The sequence below is a fragment of the Acanthisitta chloris genome, unplaced genomic scaffold, assembly GCF_000695815.1.
Source record: "Acanthisitta chloris isolate BGI_N310 unplaced genomic scaffold, ASM69581v1 scaffold2462, whole genome shotgun sequence".
Taxonomy (NCBI): Eukaryota; Metazoa; Chordata; class Aves; order Passeriformes; family Acanthisittidae; genus Acanthisitta; species Acanthisitta chloris.
Window position 1 is genome coordinate 15,805 of NW_008658671.1, and position 21,817 is coordinate 37,621.

Here is a 21,817-nt window from a genome sequence, read left to right on the forward strand (position 1 = left end):
TGAAAAGTTGCTCTGAGGTCTCCACACAACCTTCTCTTCTCCAGGCTGAACAGCCCCAACTCTGCCAGCCTGTCCTCATAGGGGAGATGCTCCAATCCTCTTATCAACTTCGTGGCCTCCTCTGGACTTACTCCAACAGTTCCATGTCCTTCTTATGTTGAGGACACCAGAACTGTGTGCAGTATTCCAGGTGGGTCTCACAAGAGCAGAGCAGAGGGGAAGAATCACCTCTTTTGACCTGCTGCCCACACTCCTGTGGACGCAGACCAGCATGTGATTGTTCACATTGTTCTGTAAATATAGAATGGCCAAGGAAATGACATGCCAGAAATTTTAAAAAAATATCTTATTGGTCCACATAATTTCACAAAACCTAACTCTCACATCCATTTTCATCTTTCCTCTATTACAAGGGATTTTTGTGGAAACGTGCTGGGGTTTGGGTTTGTTTGTGGGCTTTGAGGGTTTTTTGAATTATCCTGAGTATTATTTTCATGCTAAGAACAAATGATCAATGCAGTAAGAAACAAGCAATATTCCTTTCACTGACTTTTAGGCCAGGAGAACCAATGTCGCCGGCTGGGCCTGTTGGCCCTGGTATGCCATCTGCCCCTCTGACACCTTTGCTTCCTTTCACACTGGGAGTAGAAAGACCAGGAAGCCCTGGGAAACCAGGGGCACCTGCATGGAAACATCAGAATAAGTAAAGACTACTGCTAACAGCTTTTCACATAGATTACAGACAACACAGTGCAACATTCAGTGACTTTATAATGATAATCATGTTCATCACCTCAGTGATTCCCATGAAAATATACATGGAAATACAATATATTTTTTGAAAATCTACTATTTTTTTTCCTAGCCTTCTAACTCACATCCAGTCTCGTCTTGAAAACCTCCAGGGATGGTGAATCCACCACCTCCCTGGGCAGCACATTCCAATGCCTGATCACTCTCTCCCTAAAAAATCTCTTCCTAATGTCCAACCTAACCCTCCCCTGGCAGAGCTTGAGTCTGTGCCCTCTTGTCCTGCTGCTGGTTGCCTGGGAGAAGAGACCAACCCCCACCTGACTCCAACCTCCTGTCAGGGAGTTGCAGAGGGCGAGAAGGTCTCCCCTGAGCCTCCTCTTCTCCAGGCTGAACACCCCCAGCTCCCTCAGCCTCTCCTCATGGCACTTGTGCTCCAGTCCCTTCACCAGCCTCGTTGCTCTTCTCTGGACCTGCTCCAGCACCTCAATGTCCCTCCTGAGCTGAGGGGCCAGAACTGAGCACAGGATTCAAGGTGTGGCCTCACCAGCACCGAGTGCAGGGGCAGAATCACCTCCTGGTCCTGCTGACCACACTGTTCCTGATCCAGCCCAGGATGCCATTTGCCTTCTTGGTCCCCTGAGCACACTGCTGGCTCATGTTCAGCTTTCTGTCTCTCCAAACTCCCAGGTCCCTTTCAATCATGAGTGCACCATTTCAGATAAATAGGAGTCATAACAACACACCTGGTCTTCCACGTGCACCAGCAGCACCTCTGTTCCCTTTCTGGCCAGGAATTGCCATGCCTGTTGCTCCCTGAAATCCAGGGAACCCCACTAAGCCAGGGGGTCCAGTGGGTCCTTGATCTCCTTGATGACCTTTTGCACCTGGTGGCCCAGGAAAACCAGGCAGTCCCATGTCCCCTTTGATTCCTGAAAAGTACAAGTATTGCATGTGGGGCAAGCTGCCAAGACAGTAAGGTGATATAAGTACTCAGACTGTGTCTCCTGTGACACTAAGATGGAGTTCAGCCTTAGCACGGAGAAGTCCCCAGAACCACCCTGACATTCTAAAGCAAAATAGCTGTGAGAAGACAGGACTCATTGCAAGGCAGTGTACACACTTTAGAGATTGCTCACACCAACAATACATGTGAGAGGAGTTTAGAAATACCAGAGAAGGGAATATTTTCTGATGTGTAAGTAGAAAGGCTTCTCTGTACATCTGAACTAAAAATCCTTTTCAACTAAAATCCAGCTAGAAGCATCAATATGAATACAACAAAATTAGAGACTACTCCAAAAAGGATATTGCTCTGAAGTTCATCTTGGAATAGTTTAATTTTACTTTTTGCAAGCAATGCAAACCAGTGGATTTCTACCAGCACTAGCAACACAATGCAAAACCTCAGAGATGGGAAGTGTCCCCTCAGTCAACTGTTCATCAGTATAAAAGGGAAGGTGAACAGAAGTAAAATGCAATCACTGCAGCTTTCTTAAAGTCTGCTCAGCATTCTGTAGCAGCATCTTTTTTCATGAGAGCATACTCTGTTACTCAAATTATGCACCACAATAACATTTCCAAAGCTCTAAAATATGCATTTCACCCTCAGAAGCCCAGAGGAGTCAGCTTCTTTATGTCCCTTCTACAACAGGCTAAACTTTCCAAGCAAGAACTCTTGGTGTTTAATCTACAGGACCAAATCACTGCCTAAAAGCACAGGACCACTCCTGCTTTCCCCTGACACTCTTAGTGCCATTTCAAGCATCTGAAAGCAGGAGAGGACTTAGAGATGATGATCCTGGTATTTACTTTATATTGGCATTTACTTTATTTTGCTTTTTCTGGTATTACTTTATTGACTTTCTTTTAATACTTTATTTAAGCTTTTGCTTTTTGAAAAGTCAACTCACCTCTACGACCAGGAAAACCTTGAGGGCCAGGGATTCCTCTCCCGGGTGCTCCTATAAAATATTAGGTCACATTACACACAAAGTCCTGAATTGTTGTTAGAAAACATCATAGTTGTCTAACATTTCATCCATTGCTTCAGAACTCACTGAATCCAAATGTAACTCACTGAATCAAAATGTAGTTTAGATGCAAAATATAATTTATTATTTCCATGTCTTTGATACAGAAATACCGATTAAATTGTTCAATTTTTCTGTCTAGTAGAACTGCTATTGATCAATCATATTTGAGGTACATTCTAGAATAATAAGCATCTGCATTTAAGTTAGATAGAAGGAGAAATGTAAATACCTAAGAAAAGAAAATAGGTTGACTGTGACTACTTCAAATTTGATGTGAAAAAAACTTTCTAAACTTCCAGCCTTCCCAGTATCCTCTTTATACTAACATGCAAAGAAACTGCCAGAAAGTTTTCATATTTCACACTGGAAATGAGTTCACTGGACCAAATCTCTCTGTGGACATTGATAACACTGAAAGTGTTACTGAGTGACACTGAAATTTGGGTTTTACAACCCAAGAAGTGCAGGTCATTGAAACCTTCAGCATTTGTGTAAGGAAATGCTGTGATTCCATTTATTTTATCTCCATGTGGGGCAGAAGATTCCTTTAAAAGAGTTTTAGTCCTTTTAATCTCTTTGAGATAGAACATATAAGAACTATTAACAGCAACACTTAGTCTCCTGCAGACAGTAACATTTCTGGGTGAATTGGGACAAATCACATTTGGGTTGCTGACAGAATATACAACAATTACCTAGAAAAATCTGTGAATAACCTTCTTATAAACTTATCTTTGGCACCACAGAAGCTCCTGATTATTCTTGTCAGTTTAATTACGGAAAAAAAAACACTATTAACGCCTTCCCAGTATCCTCTTTATACTAACATGCAAAGAAACTGCCAGAAAGTTTTCATATTTCACACTGGAAATGAGTTCACTGGACCAAATCTCTCTGTGGACATTGATAACACTGAAAGTGTTACTGAGTGACACTGAAATTTGGGTTTTACAACCCAAGAAGTGCAGGTCATTGAAACCTTCAGCATTTGTGTAAGGAAATGCTGTGATTCCATTTATTTTATCTCCATGTGGGGCAGAAGATTCCTTTAAAAGAGTTTTAGTCCTTTTAATCTCTTTGAGATAGAACATATAAGAACTATTAACAGCAACACTTAGTCTCCTGCAGACAGTAACATTTCTGGGTGAATTGGGACAAATCACATTTGGGTTGCTGACAGAATATACAACAATTACCTAGAAAAATCTGTGAATAACCTTCTTATAAACTTATCTTTGGCACCACAGAAGCTCCTGATTATTCTTGTCAGTTTAATTACGGAAAAAAAAAAGCATTGTAAACTAGAATGAAAATATTTTGCTGGTTATTACCTAGTTCTCCCTTTTCTCCCGGGGGACCAGGCATCCCATCCTGACCTTGAATCCCTCTTTCACCAACAAGTCCATATCTTCCAGGCTGTCCAACAGCTCCTGTGAATTACAGTGGACCACAATGTCATTTTCACTTTATTTTGCATTTCAGTGGGTGAAGTTGTGACTATATTAAAACTTAATTAGTTCAGCTACTTCAGAGATAGGAATAACTGTGTTGGTGTAGAAACATTTGTAAAGAGCAGCATAAGTTTTTTTTATCAAGTTCACTGGACCTCAATGGATTCAACACCCCTAGTATTGTCACAAGCAATGATTTTCTGTCTTTCAAAGACATTTTAGGACCCAGTCTGGGATTTAACACATGCTGGTGGGAGCCTACACAGGCAGTGTGGGTTCTCTCCCTAGCTTCATTACAAACTCAAGGTGTCTCTCTGCAGGGAGGAGATCTGGACCTTTGCTAAGTCAGTGCAAGTTCACTGAAGTTTGCAAAACCACAACATGCTAATTGTGATGACTATTCAATGCTTATTTTGAAGACAATGATTGGCACTCCCATTAGTAAAGTTGCATTACATACCTCTCTGTCTCTGCATACTTCCACACTGCCCCTTAGGTACATTGGTAATTCTGTTTTACTTTTTTGCTTTAACAAACAGCTACAACTCTGTCCCCTCTTTTGACTTTAATTCATTTCCTTCTCCTCATCTAGCTCTATCTTAGTTTATCATTCTCATTTTTGAGACAGAACAAGCCTTTCTTATACTTGTGTGGATATAACATTTTAAGACCTCTGGATATATATTGGAAAATAAAAAGAAAAAGGCAAAAGGCTTTCCAATAGTGAAACAAAATTAAAATTCCTTGCTTCAACTGAACTGATAACATTTAAAAGTGGCTGTTATAAATCTTAGCTGGAACCAGAGAAGGTAATTAAAGAATGAAAGAAAATCCCACAGCAGAGGGCAGTGGTTTCAGAGAGATGCTCTATACCATACCAGGAGGACCTGGGACACCCTGCTGGCCTGGGGGGCCCTGCTGTCCCTTAGCACCAGGATCTCCAGGGAGTCCACACTTTCCTGTAAGAAGAAAGAAAAGTGGCAGAGAAGGCATTATCACTAGATCCAGGCTCAGTTTGAGAGCTTGGTGATCATTTCTGCTTTGGCCAGCTGCAAAACATCTCCAGGAGATGTAAGCTAGCCTGGCTGACTGACCACCACTGACCACTGCTGTTTCCAGCAGTGTAACGTAGATGTGCTACCCACAGGAACCCTGTGTTGTTTATTGAGAAACTATCTTAGTCTGCAAGCATGTCAACAGAGATCCAGGCTCAGTTTGAGAGCTTGGTGATCATTTCTGCTTTGGCCAGCTGCAAAACATCTCCAGGAGATGTAAGCTAGCCTGGCTGACTGACCACCACTGACCACTGCTGTTTCCAGCAGTGTAACGTAGATGTGCTACCCACAGGAACCCTGTGTTGTTTATTGAGAAACTATCTTAGTCTGCAAGCATGTCAACAGCTAACTACTCCTCCAAAAATGCCCCATACCTGAGATTCCTGAACCTCCTGTTTCCCCTCTGATCCCTTGTGCTCCTGGTACTCCTGTATGCCCTGGATGACCTTGGGATCCTTGTTCTCCTTTGCTGCCCAGAACTCCTGGGGGGCCTGGATCTCCCTGAGAAAGAGCAGTTGCACACAAATAGGTAAAGAATCACACTATATTTCCTATTTGAACAACAGAAAAATCCCATGTAATTTTCAAGGTTCAGTAAGTGTAATCATGTTTCATCGTGATTTTCAGACAAAAATCAAAGCAAAGTCAGGTCTCAGCCAAGCATTTCAGATAATCTCATATGTGAAAAGACTTCTAGTTGTCCAACCAGAACATGGAGTAAAATTGGATCCAATTGACCTAATGTAAAAGATACAGTTTATTTCTTAGCAATATATATCATCAAACATCCTGATGCAATATATATTGCTAAGAAAAAAACAAATTAATCTTGGGCAAGGATATTCCTAGGCTGTCAAATCCAAACAGTACAAGTTTGGATGACAAAACTTTGGCATTTGCTAAGAGGATGTTTTCCTGTACTTTTTAATGTGCAAGTATTTTTCCTCTACCTGCTCACCTGTTCTTAATGGATTAGGAACTTCTGCAGAAACCAAGTTATTTCCATGAGGTTCCATCATTACAAATAAGAAATTCTTGCACCAAAAAACCTCTGAAATATAATGAACGAAAAAATTTCTTCTGAGTAATGACACAATAGAATTTTCATACTTCATGTCACTAACAAATCTTCTACTTCTGCAAACTCTGCAGCTCTTGCTTACATGTTGCTCTGTTTCTATAGCCAGAGGCTTTGCTGATTGCCTAACAGGACAATGTTTCCAATGCCTTCATACCTTAGGTCCAGGTTCTCCTGGAGGCCCAGCAGATGGGAACCCAGGATCTCCTTTGTCACCTGGAAAGCCACCATAGCCTGGGGGACCAGGGTCGCCTGATGGTCCTGGAAATCCTGGTGATCCTTTCTGTCCTTTTGGACCTGGAAAAATGCAGATACTGATACCATTCTTAAAAGGATCAAAATTGCATAGCACACCTTGTGTTTTGTGAAATACTGCCTATATATCCACAGTAATTTACACAGACACTGATTTTCTTTCTAAGCATATTAAAAAGAATGACATGTGACAATATATAAATTGAAGGTAAGTTTCCTTTAGAGAGAGAGAAGTCTGCAAGTCAAGCAAATGCTGGGCTGATGGGAAGTCTATGGGCACTGCAAAGAACAAATCCCAGCCCAAGTATTGTGTCCTGTGCTTACACTAACAGCTCTGACCTGTGCAAATGCTTCTGTACAGCTCTGAATTTGTACTATGCCTTGACAGAAAATTACCTGGAATTCCCATGTCCCCTTTGTCTCCTGGTGCACCTGGGAATCCTTGGCCTCCAGGAATCCCTGGAAGACCCATAAATCCTTTGCTACCTGCAAAATGAAGAAATAAGTGCCACCTTCTCACATTTGCTGTAGACACTGTCTGGCTGGTAGAGCTGTCAGGAATACAGAATCCTCTCCTACACACCTTCCACATGACACAGTGATTTTCAGTGCACATAATCCATACCTGGCAGACCAGGAATTCCTTCAGAGCCATCACGACCTGAGGGACCTTGCACACCAACATCTCCTTTTTCTCCCCTCAGACCTATTCTTCCTTGAACTCCTAAGGCAAAATTTCATTTAAAAATATTAAAAACCAACATCTTAGAATATATGTTTTATGCAAAATTTAAGATTTTATTACTCTTAGAGCCAATGAAACAGAGGTAGAGCATAGGATTTTTGCCCTGTGAACACACTTAAGCAAGACAAAAGCCAAAAGCTCACAGTTAGTGCCTTCTGCATTTTTGATGTGGAGACTGAAGGAATTTTCTGACAACTTCCATAGGAAGATATAGACACATAAAGTCAGAGAGCATTAAACATGTACAACTCATATACACATTAATTTTGCAAATAAAGAGGTTCTTCTGACAGTCAAGTGTTCCTGGGCAGACTCAATGTCTTTGCAATCCAACATCTAGTTGGGAACTGCACTTTGCTCACAGGATACTGAATATGTGGAAACATGAATGCACAGCATATATGTATAAAAGCCTCCTAGTACTACTAACACATTACTGCTGGTCTAGCCTTAAAACAAAAGCTTTATAAAGGAATATGGACTTGTTAAAATAGAAATAAATATTCAGGGCAATATCCAACTGTCCCATAAATAGCAGCAGAGTCTGTTTCATGGAATCATAGATTCAACCAGGTTGGAAAAGAAGTGTAAGAATCTCAAGTCCAACCCTACTGTGATTACTAGACCATGGCAGTAAGTGCCACATCCAGTCTCATCTAAAAAACCTCCAGGGATGGTGAATCCACCACCTCCCTGGGCAGCACATTCCAATGCCTGAGCACTCTCCCTGTAAAAAATTTCTTCCTAATATCCAACCTAAACCTCCCCTAGTAGAGCTGGAGTCTGTGCCCTCTTGTCCTGCTGCTGGTTGCCTGGGAGAAGAGACCTGACTCCAACCTCCTGTCAGGGAGTTTGTTTTCAGTGTTTTAGAGTCTGCTCAATCTGCAAACCAGATGAGAACCCTGACTAGTCTGGAATGCCAGAAAAATGAAAATGAATGTATACCTTTTAAACCTTGTTCTCCTTTATCCCCAATAGCAACCAAGGTCTCAGATGGTCCAGGAAAACCTTTATCACCTGAATCGCCTTTTGCTCCAAGAAACCCTTTTCTTCCCTTTATTCCTGGAAAGCCAGAAGAACCTGCAAGAAAATGCAATGAAATTTCCTGAAGAACCCTGACTAGACCATAGCACAAAGGAAGCAATGCCTTCCAGGGCAATTGTGATTTGAAATCAACAACCTAAACTAGCCTCTTAACTCCTCCAATCATCAACAAAACACATATGAGTACAGATTATGGCAAGAGATGGTAATGATTTTTTATACTGAATATACATATGATTTTAGATCTGTTGGATAGATGATGTAATGGTATTGATACGGGATGGAAAAAATAGAGCAAAAACCCTCTCTTCTTTACTTAGCAAATCACTAGCCACTTTTACAAATACCAATAAAACAGAACAGGTAGCAAGTCAAAACTGGAAAAAAACCCAAAATATGTCATTCAGTCTACAGACTCTACCTACACAGAAGACAAAAATTTACCAAGACCCAAAGAAATTCCAGGATGACGTGTACTCGGGAATGGTAACACACATCAACATGGATCACAAGAGTAACTTCAGCATAGAAGTTCCTATTTTCTGAGCAGTACTGAAGGCAGATACAAGGGTCACTTGCCTCTGATACCCGGGCTGCCTGCTCTTCCAGCCATGCCCAGGGGTCCAGGAACTCCTAACAAGCCCATTATACCTGGCTCTCCCCTTGAGCCTGTGGAATTTAAACAACAGGAATATATTTGTTAGTATTTCATCTGTTGAAGAGAACATGACTTCAGAAAATTACACACGCCTGTCATTTCAGTGCTTAGTTCCTTATTTTAGTTTTTTCTCCATGTCTGTAGCTGTCCAAGCCACTTTTCCTGTCTTTAACCACAGCACCAGGACTTACAACCCCCAAACTACCTAAAATCAGTAGCTGCAACGGTTTCTCTCAATGAATGAAACAACTGACAGTAAAGCTAATGTATCTGAGATATCCACACAGGGATGGGAGATCTTCCCTGAGATGTATGGGAAAGATATTCCATTCTGGCTCAGGAGTTGAAGTCCAGCTGGGACAGGACAACTCCCCTCAAATGACATCAGAAGTCAACGTTTGTATAATTGAGTCAAGTGCTACATGTTTATCATAAATTTTATAGATTCTTTATAGTAAAATGTATGTACCAACTCCTTCCCACAGGATAATAAAGGATTTGATACTAAGGAAAAATCTTTGTTAGAAATAAGAAGCATTACATGACTGATTTTTTTTTTTTTTTGTATTCTTCAAATCAAATTTGAACACACTTCTAGAAAAAAAAACCAACCCAAAAATCAGTGATTATTTACCTTACTGAAAGTTTGCTCTGGTTAGTGACAGAGCTTGATCTGACTCAAGTCAGTCAGACTCAATATATGAACTTGCTTTTTAAGACGAAGAAGATGGCATTACAAACCATGGGTTTGAAAAGGGATGCAGAGTAAGTAACAAGCACTTTACACTTCCATTACACTGGGGAGTTGCTCTGAATGTTAACTACTTCATGTCCTACTGCAAAGAAAATTTTGTACAAAAAACAATGCAAAACTTTTCTCAGAAGACTGTACAGAAAATTCCATACTGTTTCACAAGGGCTTCAAAATATACTTGTCAATTAAGGGAGGATGATGATTTATTAGTTTTCCATATAGATCTCAAAGAGATTTGAAAGCTGTTGATGGAAAAACATTCCAGCATCTTCAGTCTTGAAAAACATCACTGACACCTTTTTGCAGACTGACTTAATTGCTATGTCAAAACAAGTGTTTGGGCAATCCTTACCTGGCACACCAGAGATTCCTGGTCTTCCAGACTGCCCCTTGGGACCAGGTAATCCTGTATTTCCCTGGAGACCTATTAATCCAGGCTCCCCAGGCTTTCCGTAGATTCCTGGGATACTCAAACCAGGAGGACCCAGTTTTCCTTTCGAACCTTGTGAACCTCTTCCTCCTAAGAAAAATGCATGACAGCATAGTGTGGTACATCTATGCGAAAAATCAACCTTCATCTCTGTCTTCAAACTCTTCTTGAGCTCTGCCTGTTTGAGGGCTAAACATTAGGTTAGACCATATACACATTCAGAGTCTTATAAGGGCTGTATATTGGGTTTTTTTAAAAGGGTAAGGGAAGGCAAGAGTAGACAGTTCCTTCTCAGAAAAAAAGAAAAAGATCCACACATGAAAACCCCACCAATTCTGCATTCATTCTCTAAAAAAAAATCCCAACTAAAACCCCAAAAATCTTTTGAGATTATATATAGGAGGACAGTGCTGCATACCTGAGTGTGTTTCTTTTGAGACAAAAATCATATGCAGGTACTTTTGGGACATTAAACTGTTTTCCTGCCTAGCTGAGCTCTTCCCTTCTTTTATTTCTTTATCACACTGCACCACAGAATCTAAGTTCAGTCCCACAGGGGAGGTATGCCTGAAATATCCTTTTTCCTGTGGAATTTGGGTTAGTTTGTGATTACTCTTTATACTGTACAACAGAATCTGAATCTCAATCCATCTTCATCAGTGCATGTGCTTCCTCCCACCTGCAGAAAGAGCGTTTTTGAAATGGGTTTATATCTGCCTGAATACCTATAACCAACATCCAGGAACAACTTCAGCTCCCTCAGGCCACTGGAAGAAACAAAACCAGGACTCACCCAGCCAAATGGCACTTTAGGTTCAGAAGGTCCTACCTGGTGGGCCTGTAGCTCCTTGGCCACCTGGCAAACCTGGCAGGCCAATAAGACATTCAGCAGGTTTCCCTGGAAAACCTGGATCTCCAGGAACTCCAGGTGGGCCACGATCTCCTAAAAGAAAGGAGACTGGAGTCACAATTATATTTAGCAGAAGTTTCAGGCTTTGAGTGAGCATCTTTTGGCTTGGCTTTCCTTACAATAACCTGCTGTGCTCCCTGAGCTTCTTTGACAACATTACCTCTTAGGCCATCGGCACCATCATGTCCAGGATGTCCTGAGAGGCCTGGGAGGCCTGGAAGTCCATCTTCACCTTTTGAGCCAGGAATACCATGACCTCCTGGTGAGCCCAATCTACCTGGCTCTCCAGGAATAATCATGCCTGGGTCACCCTGCAACACAGACAGAAATGTAAATGATGCTTTGAAAATCTGCCAAAATATTTTCTCTGCTGTGTGAAAAATTAACTTATTTTATCAGGGTCATTCTCTTTATTCCCTGTGGATGTTTCATATTCTAATTTCTAATGGCTTGGCTTCAGCAGACCACTGGATGTTCCCTACTGACCAGCTGCAGGTTCCATACCAGAGCAGTAATTTACCTACACAGCTTTTTAACTTTGCCTCCTAACTTGAAGAAGCTGCTATTGAGCAATGAAAGACACTTCCCTCCATTTGGTCTTTCCTGCACTGGGTTGCTTTCTGTAGCTGTGAAAAGCTTTGGACCTCTACCTGAAAAATCTGGTTGAAGTTTTTGCAAACAGAGCTTTTCCTTTCTTTTTGTATGACAGTCATATTTCTATCAAGGGAGCCAGAGAGGGACTCTGTGTTAGGAACTGCAGTGATAAGACAAGGGGCAATGGATTCAAGTTGAAGGAGGGGAAGTCTAGGTTGGATGTGAGGAAAAAGCTTTTTGCTATGAGGGTGGTGAGACACTGGCACAGGTTGCCCAGGCACGTGGTGGCTGCCTCAACCCTGGTGGTGTTCATAGCCAGGTTGGATGAGCCTTGAGCAACCTGATCTAGTGAGGAGGTGTCCCTGCCCAGGGCAGGGGGGTGGGACTAGATGATCTTAAATCCTATGATTCTATGACTTCTGGAAAAGTCTGTGCTGGATTTCTGTCCAAACCTTTTCTCCTGGTTGTCCTAGGTTTCCAGCCCGGCCTGGATCTCCAATCTTTCCTTCACAACCTGGTGATCCTCTGCCTCCTGCAAGTCCTTTATCTCCTGCAAAAGGAATCAATATGCAGTGCAAATGCTATGATTATCACTTTATTCTACAGCTGGGTATTTGTAAGGATGCAGTTCTGAGCCTCTGACACTAAAGCAGCTACATGAGCTGAGACAGCATCGTTATGTTAGAGCTGATGTGACACACATTGTTCCTTAGATACTCACTCAGTGTTGACTGGGAGACTGATGACTTGCTTCAAATCAGTTATTTAACACAGGATTCCTTTTTTCAAAGTAGAGCTATTCTGATGTCAGTTCCCTGTGCTTTCCTTGAACAAGCAGCTTGGTGGTAGTATTACTATAAGAGCTTTTACTCCTCCCTCCTGTCCTTACAGAATTACGGTAAATTCTTACTATTCCTAGTGTTCCAAGGGTTGACTTTGCATGGGGAATGGCCAAATTTGCAGTATGCACACACTAGAGCAGGTATTGCACTGCACACAACCAAAACTGATTAAAAATAAAGCACTGACAGTTTATACAGCTCTGTCTCTGGAACACATAGCCAGGTAAAGAAAACACATCTGAAGTCACTGTGGCAGTTCTCCACCTGTTTGGGCAATATTCCAGCAAGCAACAATGTCTTTTAAAATATTTTTCTACTGTCAGCTTTGATACTTGATACTTTGAAACACTCCAAAATATTTCAAACTTCCCATTTCTAAGACTTAAGGCAGGAAATTACAAGAATGCTAAAAACACTGACCTGTCTGACAAATATGCATTGATTTATTGGTTTTAACTTGCTAATTCTTTTTAAGGTGTACTTAAGAAAAAAAAAAAAAAAGATTTTTTTTTTTGGTTTTGCTGTTGATTGAAGAAGATCAAAAAGGCTATTTTACCTTTTGGACCAGGGTTTCCAGGAAAGCCAAGCCCTGGAAATCCTGTGTCACCTGTTGGCCCTAAATGTCCTGAATCACCTGGCTGACCTCTTGCTCCAACTCTACCTGTACAAAGAAAAGAAACAAGCTATGAAGTAACTTCCCACAGAACATCAACTTGTAAGATTATTATTACAGCTTATTAAGATTACAGTTTATTATTATTAGGACACCACTGTAGATTCTATTAGAACTTAGACAATATTTCTCCTCCACTGCAGGTTTTCACAGTTAAAATACTGATTGCATTCACAGTATCAAAGGAGGCATGAGGCTGTGAGCTAAGATTTATGCAATCTGACCAAATTCCAGACTCCTAGGAACTGCTACACACAGATACAAATCTTCCACTTGTTGTAAGGATACAAAAACATATAGGGGTGAGGCTTAAAACAGAAGCAACTATAATACCATAAGCTACCATAAAGCTGTCAAAAAAATTCCTATGCCCTTCAGAGCTGTTTTAAGGACTATTGTTCTACAAAACCTAAGCAAAGTTGCCTTATGGTTAGCCTCACTGTCACTTACTGTCCTTCAGTCCATTCAAAAATTCTACAAAAAACACCAGCAACCAGAACAATCCCCACTAGAATCTAAGTCCAAAACCCACCCAAAAAATAAAACTCAGGTTCTTATAGTTCAGTGGTCAGTAACAGTCGTGTCAAAAAAGGAACCAAGAAACTTGGTAATACTGTTGCTTTTGGACTGTGCCTCTGCAAAGCAAGAGCAGGACCAAGGCCTTTGGGAAGCTAAAGAATGGTTTAACCTAATTTTGTTTCTTCTGTTTTGAAGGTTGAAGCAGTCCCAGCATAATCAATAAAGTGCTTTTGTCAAAATGATGCCAGAGACACCTTCCTGGATATACAAACTGCAGCATATACACCAAGTGTTTCTGGTTCTTGGAGGAAGCAACTCAAAGCACAGGACTGCTTGGAATCTCTGCCACGCTGCACACCATGGACATGGTCCTGTGTGCCCTTCCTGTTCACATCCATTCCCACCAGTTTTCTACAATAGGAAGGTTACAGCTAATTCCATAATATTTGTACCACAGAAATCCTTTCTGTACTTCTTTCAAAGCAACCAAATAGTTTTACTTGACCAGAGCTGGGAGAGAAATTGCAGTGAGTTTTTCTCTGATTTTTCCTGTAGGTCATGCAGAAGCACTCACCAGGCACTCCTGGGGGGCCTGGTAAACCATCTGGTCCTTGAGGTCCTGGCAGCGCAGGTAATGGAGTTGCCCTGCTTGTCTCTCCCTTCAGACCTTCAGCAAACACATAATCCAATATTACAAAGTCTGATAGTTTGGTAAGATGTAATCCTGAGCATTAAAAAATATCAGTGCTCATTCTACTTCTGCAGTTAGCATGTTTCTGAAACTCCAACAGGCTCTGAAAAGCCTTCAGACCCTGCCTTTATAAAGAAACAGAAGTTTACTGACACCAAGCCCACCTGCAGTCTAGTGGAGACCCAGAAAAGGAAGCACAAAGTCACTAGGAAAATGATGCAGCTCAGAAACACTTCATCTGCAACTCCATGTCATAAGGACACAATGGGCATTGTCTCTAAGCAGCCTGGACTATACCTGCTGTCCAGATGAGCTCCTCCAGATTTTGCTTGCCTGTAAATTCACACACTGGCATGTTTTCAGCACTCAAAAATTATCATGCTCTTCATATTTTACCCTGCTGACTTAGCTCACACTAATGATGATGACTGGATGCATATTTCAAGATTTTCTTTTACCATGAGGACAGTCAGGCACTGGAACAGGTTGCCCACAGATAATGTGCTTTGTCCTTGGAGGCTTTCAAGGACGAACTTGAGTAACTTGGCCTGATCTCATAGATGTCCCTGCTCTGAGGAAGAGTTTGGACTAAAGTACACACAGAGTCCCTTCCAACCTCAATTATCACCCTAAGACTTTTGCTATTATCCTCAGTGGGACCAAAATTGGAACAATGCTGTGGAAAACTCACAGCAAGGAAAAGTTTCTTGTGTTTCATCAACTACATCTTTGACTTCAACCTATCTCTGCAATTTTAATCAAGTACACTTGAATGTGGTAAAATAGGAAGTTACAAACCAGCTGCTCCAGGTAATCCAGGTGGACCAGGTATTCCTTTAGAGCCTTTAAAACCTCTGATGCCTTGTGGTCCATATCCTGGCAGTCCAGGAAGTCCCATTTCTCCAGGAGGCCCAAGTCTCCCAGGTAATCCAGGCAGTCCTCGATCTCCTTTGGAACCAGCCAATCCCTAAGGATTACACATGTATACCAAGCATTACTTGCTTTCCACACCATAACAAAATGCCCAACTCCCTGACTAGAACCTTGGATTATTTTAGTAACAGAGTAAGTCTGCTAATTTTAGAGAATTTTTTCCTCCAATTTACTTGTGATTAAATGCATATAAACTTTAACATTATTGGCTACAAATAGAAGGCTAATAAGAGGGAAATATTACAAACAAATACAACAGGCTGATTTTATTTTCCACCGCTGTACACTTTTTTTTCTGTTTTAAAAACACATTTGGCAAAAAAAACCCAACCCACCTCAGCTCTGATTCTCCTTGAGTACTGTAGAGTCAGATTTAGAGACAGTTATATCTGAACCACATTAACAGTCTCTCAGCCAACACAACACAACAATACTTGTTACTTTTTGTTCCTGTTGATCTCTGCTCTAAGGATTCTAGTTTTATGGTCAGTCCTCACAGCTTTTGTGGTATCTCTTAGTGCTAACTGAAGATTAACCCCTAAAGACTGACCAGGAACTGCTGGCATTATTAAGCATTATAGGTAGTCAGGAAAATGATATTTTAAAAAAAGATCTTATTCTTCATAGGAATCCAACACAAGGCTCCATTGTAAATATCCAAACTAACACTCCAATGGGCTGCTGAGGTTTCCCAACAATGTGTACCTACATTAGTCTCATCTCTCTCTGGTACTACATAATAAAATTTCCTCTCATTCTCTCACACATACTGGTTGTTACAGTTGAGGATAGTTGATATATTTGGTAGTCAGGTAGGGGATATTCAGTTGGAATATCTGCATAGATTAAACAGAGTGTTGTACAAGGTAAAATATTGATTTAGGTTCTAATGGCCTCTATATTAATTGCAGCCAGTGCAAACTCACCTCTTCACCTTTAGAACCCTTGGATCCTTTGGCACCAGGTCTTCCCAGATATCCACTTGAACCTCTTCTTCCTTGGTCTCCCCTGGCTCCTGGATCTCCTCTCTCACCTCTTGGCCCTTCTGGATGCACATATCCTGGCTCACCTTTTGATCCTTTATATCCTTGATCTCCTCTAAAGCCTGGAGGTCCCTGGAACAAAGTAGTCAAAAGAGTTTCAGTGCTGGATATATGTCAGCTGGTTTTTCTTTATTCTCATCTTTATTCACTGTAATGGTACACTTCAACGAACAGGGTTTGGGGGTTTGTTTGCTTGCTTGTTTGTTTTTGGTTTGAACAAGGTTTGAGTTTTTGGTTGGTTGGTTGGTTGTTTTTGGTTTGAACAGGGTTTTGGGTTTTGGTTTGGTTGTCTATTTGTTGTTTTTTTCTGTTTGTTATTCTTTTTCTCCTGCCTTTAGTCCTTTAGGACCTAATTATCATTTCATTTATGCTACTACAAGCAGGAATAATACAGGATAATATAATGGATAAGACTGTGGCACAAAAAGGACAAGAAAGTACCTTAAAACCTTATTAGAGATTTCTCCTCCACATGTCAGTATCTCTTTGGGGACACTCTAAGTGCCACAGTTGTCTCTGTTCATAGTTAACTTCTCTCTCTTCTTTCCCCTACAGGAAACATAGTGGATACTCTATCCTAGCCAAACCCAGTAGAACCTGAAAACACAGTGGGCTCTAGTGATCTTGGGCTCAAGAATTCTTGGGAGCCTCCTGGAAAAGGCTGTCAGCAGACTCATTCTCCATCTGCACAGCAACCACCACAGTGAGTATTTGTGCATGGCATTTCTTTGTCAGGAAGCACTGACTATAACTTCCCATAAATAAGCTACAAATGGTGTGTCTGTGGTAGTGTCAGCCTTCCCTCCTTACAACATTTCCCAAAAGAGAATGCCCTTCACACCCCTAAGATCACAGCACTTCTACATAGGCTTTACAGCTGCTGCTGTGATTATAGAGTTACACAGAGGAACAGAAGTTACCTGTAAGGTATCCATACCCAGCAGAATGGGCAGTCTAACCATCATGAAATGCAGCACAACTTAAATCACACAGGTACTTACCTGCCTCACTGCGTGGGCTGAATTTTTTGCTGTACTGAGCAAACCAGGCTCATGTGAAGGTAGGTCAGCCATACATTACAGGCTCTACCTCACCTCCCATGCAGACACGGTCATTGCTACAGGAAAAAACCTGCTGAGATCAGCCAGTATGACACTGCAGGTTACACTAGCCATGAGGTTTCTATGGAATAATTCTGGTGGGATCTGAAAATTAATCTGAAATCCAAAGTCTTACATGAGGCCCTGGAAACCCTGGTGCTCCTGGAGAACCTGGAGAACCTTTTGGACCTGTTATTCCTTCTCTACCTGCAAAAGAAACAGTATATTTTGTGAAGAAAAATGGATTTTGACAAGCTGCAATTATCACACCCAGCTCTGAATGTTTCTGCTTGTTACATGGACTGCACCATCACAGACTGACCTGACTTCAGGCTGCACCTAAGCCTATTAGCACTCTGACTTCACCTCTTTTAGGGCTTGTGCTCACATAAGCAGATGGAGCTGCATCAAGTTCTCACACTCCTCACCACCTCAGGGCTGGTTCAAGGACTGCATGCTGCAGACATGCCCACACCTGATTCTCATGCTAAAAGCAATCACTGGCATTGCCTACTCTCCTGTTAGGAACAAGAAGATAATTTACCCGGCATGCCATCCTGACCACGAGGCCCAGGAGAACCAGGAAGGCCAGGTATTCCCGGAATATAGCTGCAATCCGTGCACGCACAGGCATCATCACCTGGAATGAACATCATTCATTAGTTGTTCCACAGCATGACATTCTCAAGCTGAACTCATGTGCTGCATAGTTTGTTAGGCAGGATGGCTCTGTGTTAGGAGCTGCAGTGACAGGACAAGGGGTAATGGGTTCAAATTGAAGGAGAGGATATTAGGATAAAGTTTTTCCCTGTTCTGGTGGTGAGACACTGACCCAGGTTGCCCAGGGAGGCTGTGGCTGCCCCAACCCTGGCAGTGTTCACAGCCAGGTTGGATGAGCCTTGAGCAACCTGCTCTAGTGGGAGGTGTCCCTGCTCAGGGACACCTAAGCTCCATTCTAACCCCTAAAATCCTATGAATCTATGATTTTTGGCCAGAGAGTGGTAGAATCTTGGCCTTAGTTTTGTTGGACAATCACTTTCAACACAGTACTGTGGTCAGACAGTGAGTTTTAATGACATTTAATTGAAAAGGCAATAATTCAGTTCAAATCTCTTGATGTTTTCAAGTCAAGTTTTAGTAAACAATTTGGATACAGTCACTCTACTGATAAGCCAAATTCTCTTCAAAGAAGAAAGGGACATACACTTCAAACTGACATGGCTCTAACAGCCAGGGTCACTCTAATGGTTCGCAAATGGCAAAGAGATCCAGCAGCTCCTGTGGATCAAATTGGTGGAAGCAACCTTCTTTCAGAGACCAACTGTTAGCACTGGACACAGCAAGAGGGAGTACATAACCCTCCCAATCTGTAATCTCTGTTCCAGAGATTTGTTCCCTGCTCCAGGGCTGCACAACTGGTGTGCAGTGCTGGCACACTGATGTTTTATGTACAGGAAGGAAGTCATCTTGCTATCCCTAATAAATTTTCTTGAATTTCTGAACTCATAAAATGTCTTACGAGGTAAATTAAATTAGAAGTATCCAAAGATCCATGAAGATTACTGGAATGTACCATCCACTTCTGAGCGACAGTTTGCTGCAACTGACCTTTGATGCCAGTATCTCCTGGAGGTCCTGGAGGTCCTGCACAGCCTGGCTCTCCAGGAAGTCCTGGTAGGCCTTTTCTAAATGTTACTGTACCTGTTAATGAAACAAGAATGGCACCATTACATCAGCAGATTATTCAGACAATTCCCTAGTTGCTATCAGAGAAAAAAGTTGTAGGGATCAGCTGGAGGCAGTATCTGATCCTTTAGGTCCATTTCAACTTGAGATACTCTATGATTCAGTTAAAAGAGAGAACTACTTGTAACAATCCCAAACTAACTAGAAGTTCTTGAGGATAAATATGGCAATGCCAAAGAAAACGTCAGCAGATAACTGGATCCATCTATCCAGTCTTTAAAAAGAACAGTCCCTTCTGGGGAAAGTACTTCCATTTCATGTGAAGCAACAGGAACATGTGTCTTTCTTTAATCACAAATGGAAGGTCAAGTTTATTAAGCCTAAATTATCAATGCTGTTCATTTATCTTTCACATAATTATTCTGCTGCATTTGCTATTACTTTACAAAACCAGAACATGCATCCATCTCTTCCTAAGATAATATATTGGGGGGATAGATTTTTTTTTTCAAGAGATAAAGGAGTAGAACCACATTGATATTGTATCAGAAAAACCTGTTTTGGCCATACCTCATATAATACAGGAGAAATATTTATTTCAGATTAACTCCTTCTTAATTTAGTTTCACAGACATACTACAGCTTTTTCAAGAATTAATTTTAAGGACAGATTTTCTTTCATTAGCCTTTCTTGGTTTTATGTAGCATGTTTTCATAGCCACAGTTATAAAAAAAGGTGAGAAATCTTTATAATGGGAAGTCATTGTATCTTTCCAGAGCAGCTCATTAGCAATGGAGCACAGACCTTCACCACATATATGTTTTCATGATTATCCCAAAACAAAACTTCCAAAGAGAATTTATATTCAATCACATCACTCAAAATGCACTTTACAAGTACTGTGTTTATATAATCTCCTACATTAGGTACTGGAGTGACTCTGGATTTGTTCTTGCTCATGATAACCTCACCTGGTTCTCCTGGAGGACCTGGTAATCCAGCAGAACCAGGTCTGCCAGTAACACCAGGCAGTCCTGGAGGGCCTACGATACACAGCCCAGTTTGTCCTTTCTCTCCTTTTGTTCCTTTTGGCCCAGGAAATCCTGGGGGACCTCTCAGACCAGGCCTTGACACACCTAACCAAAGAGGAAAAAACACAAAGATAGAGTTAAAGAAGAAATGGCATTTCAAAGCAAAGCAATTACTCGACAGGATGAATGAGAGACAAACATACTGAGCTCAACCCACAAACCTGTTTTATCTTGTATTAAATACAATGAGCATATAAAGACATTTTAAAATTATCTTTCACCTAAGCACTTGGCCCATCAAAGTTTTTGGGTGACGATATTTTGGGTGACACTCAGTGATATGTTTAAAGTCATCTGAAATTGAGGTCTCATAAAGCTGATTCAGTGTACCAGGCAGGAAGAACAATATACTTTATTCTTGGTACTGGACACATACCTGGTCTACCAGCACCTCCAGGAGGACCCTGGGGACCTGCAAAAAGAACATAATACAATTGGAGTTAAACCACTACAAAGTCACTGTTCAATAATATTGACTACAAACTTTGAACTTCAGCATTTTAAGGCAATTTTATCTTTTAAGAATTTGGTTCTGCTGAGCAGGGATCTACTACTCCTGCAACTGTTGCATACTGACAATCCTCACTGAAATCTGCTAAAATATGGATGTTTCCAGTAGGTGGGAATAGGATCTACTACATTTACCTTAGGTGGGATTGCATTCAGTTGTCTCAGAGTGACTTACAGACCTGAAAATTTGCTTCTTTCTGCCACTGTTACTGAGTTTAGTAAATACATCACCTCCTAACAATGCACTGATATCTTTGTAAAGCTCAGCTTTCCTGTGGTCATCCCTTGGAAATATGTAAGTTGATTTATAACAGCAAAGTGTACCCACTGAATATAACACAATCACTTGGATACATAAACATTAACAAAACTAGAACACCAAAACACGGAAGGCTGGATGAGTATGAGATAAAGCCTACAAGATGCTGCCTCAGAGTTCATCCCACAAGTCCTTGCTATATTGTGATACAGCTCAAATAATAAATCAGGACATTTTAATTTGATACCATGGCCAAAATAAATGAAACGAAAGTGTGCAAACCATTATTTTGGAACTACAGGCAATAAAAATCAGATATGACAAAGTATGAAAGCTCCAAAAAATTTAAAGAAAACAGAAAGAAGTGCATGGCCTTTTTAACAGGAGATGTACAGTCCTGGTGGCTTGTCTATGCCATATACAAATAATGTGCTGATGCAACAGTGCACTAAGGTCATGAGACAGGATGTCAGTGAGCTTAGGTGCTCAACTTAGCTATCTTTGCAAAACAGTGTTCCAGCTTCATTATTTTTCAGAGGAAATATGGCCATAAACCAAAGTCTAAGGATACATTTCAGTTCTGCAGTTTAACAGGACTTCAGGAAATACTCAACAGGTTGCTGAGTGCTCAAAACCAGTTTGCAACAAGCCCTTAGAGCAGACAATGCTTGCTAAAATTTCTGGTTTTGATGTCCCACTCACCAGGAAT

The 21,817-nt window shown here is 41.2% G+C and overlaps 1 protein-coding gene across 1 annotated transcript in view; it reads right to left on the reverse strand.

Annotated features, from left to right (window-relative positions):
* The window catches only part of LOC103812170 (collagen alpha-3(IV) chain-like), a gene marked incomplete at its 5' end in the record, with an annotated part of 36,364 nt that overhangs the window by 8,454 nt on the left and 6,093 nt on the right, over nucleotides 1-21,817 (reverse strand). Inside the window, 22 exons of the mRNA XM_009085178.1 lie at nucleotides 551-681; nucleotides 1,497-1,682; nucleotides 4,118-4,216; nucleotides 5,116-5,196; nucleotides 5,667-5,793; nucleotides 6,528-6,667; nucleotides 7,022-7,111; nucleotides 7,251-7,349; nucleotides 8,316-8,450; nucleotides 8,994-9,083; nucleotides 10,179-10,346; nucleotides 11,086-11,199; nucleotides 11,327-11,477; nucleotides 12,213-12,310; nucleotides 13,159-13,263; nucleotides 14,369-14,461; nucleotides 15,284-15,452; nucleotides 16,353-16,523; nucleotides 18,106-18,201; nucleotides 19,081-19,220; nucleotides 20,220-20,384; nucleotides 20,716-20,751. Of these exons, the coding sequence (XP_009083426.1) occupies nucleotides 551-681; nucleotides 1,497-1,682; nucleotides 4,118-4,216; nucleotides 5,116-5,196; nucleotides 5,667-5,793; nucleotides 6,528-6,667; nucleotides 7,022-7,111; nucleotides 7,251-7,349; nucleotides 8,316-8,450; nucleotides 8,994-9,083; nucleotides 10,179-10,346; nucleotides 11,086-11,199; nucleotides 11,327-11,477; nucleotides 12,213-12,310; nucleotides 13,159-13,263; nucleotides 14,369-14,461; nucleotides 15,284-15,452; nucleotides 16,353-16,523; nucleotides 18,106-18,201; nucleotides 19,081-19,220; nucleotides 20,220-20,384; nucleotides 20,716-20,751 (2,684 nt within the window). The remainder of the gene's footprint in view (nucleotides 1-550; nucleotides 682-1,496; nucleotides 1,683-4,117; nucleotides 4,217-5,115; nucleotides 5,197-5,666; nucleotides 5,794-6,527; nucleotides 6,668-7,021; nucleotides 7,112-7,250; nucleotides 7,350-8,315; nucleotides 8,451-8,993; nucleotides 9,084-10,178; nucleotides 10,347-11,085; nucleotides 11,200-11,326; nucleotides 11,478-12,212; nucleotides 12,311-13,158; nucleotides 13,264-14,368; nucleotides 14,462-15,283; nucleotides 15,453-16,352; nucleotides 16,524-18,105; nucleotides 18,202-19,080; nucleotides 19,221-20,219; nucleotides 20,385-20,715; nucleotides 20,752-21,817) is intronic.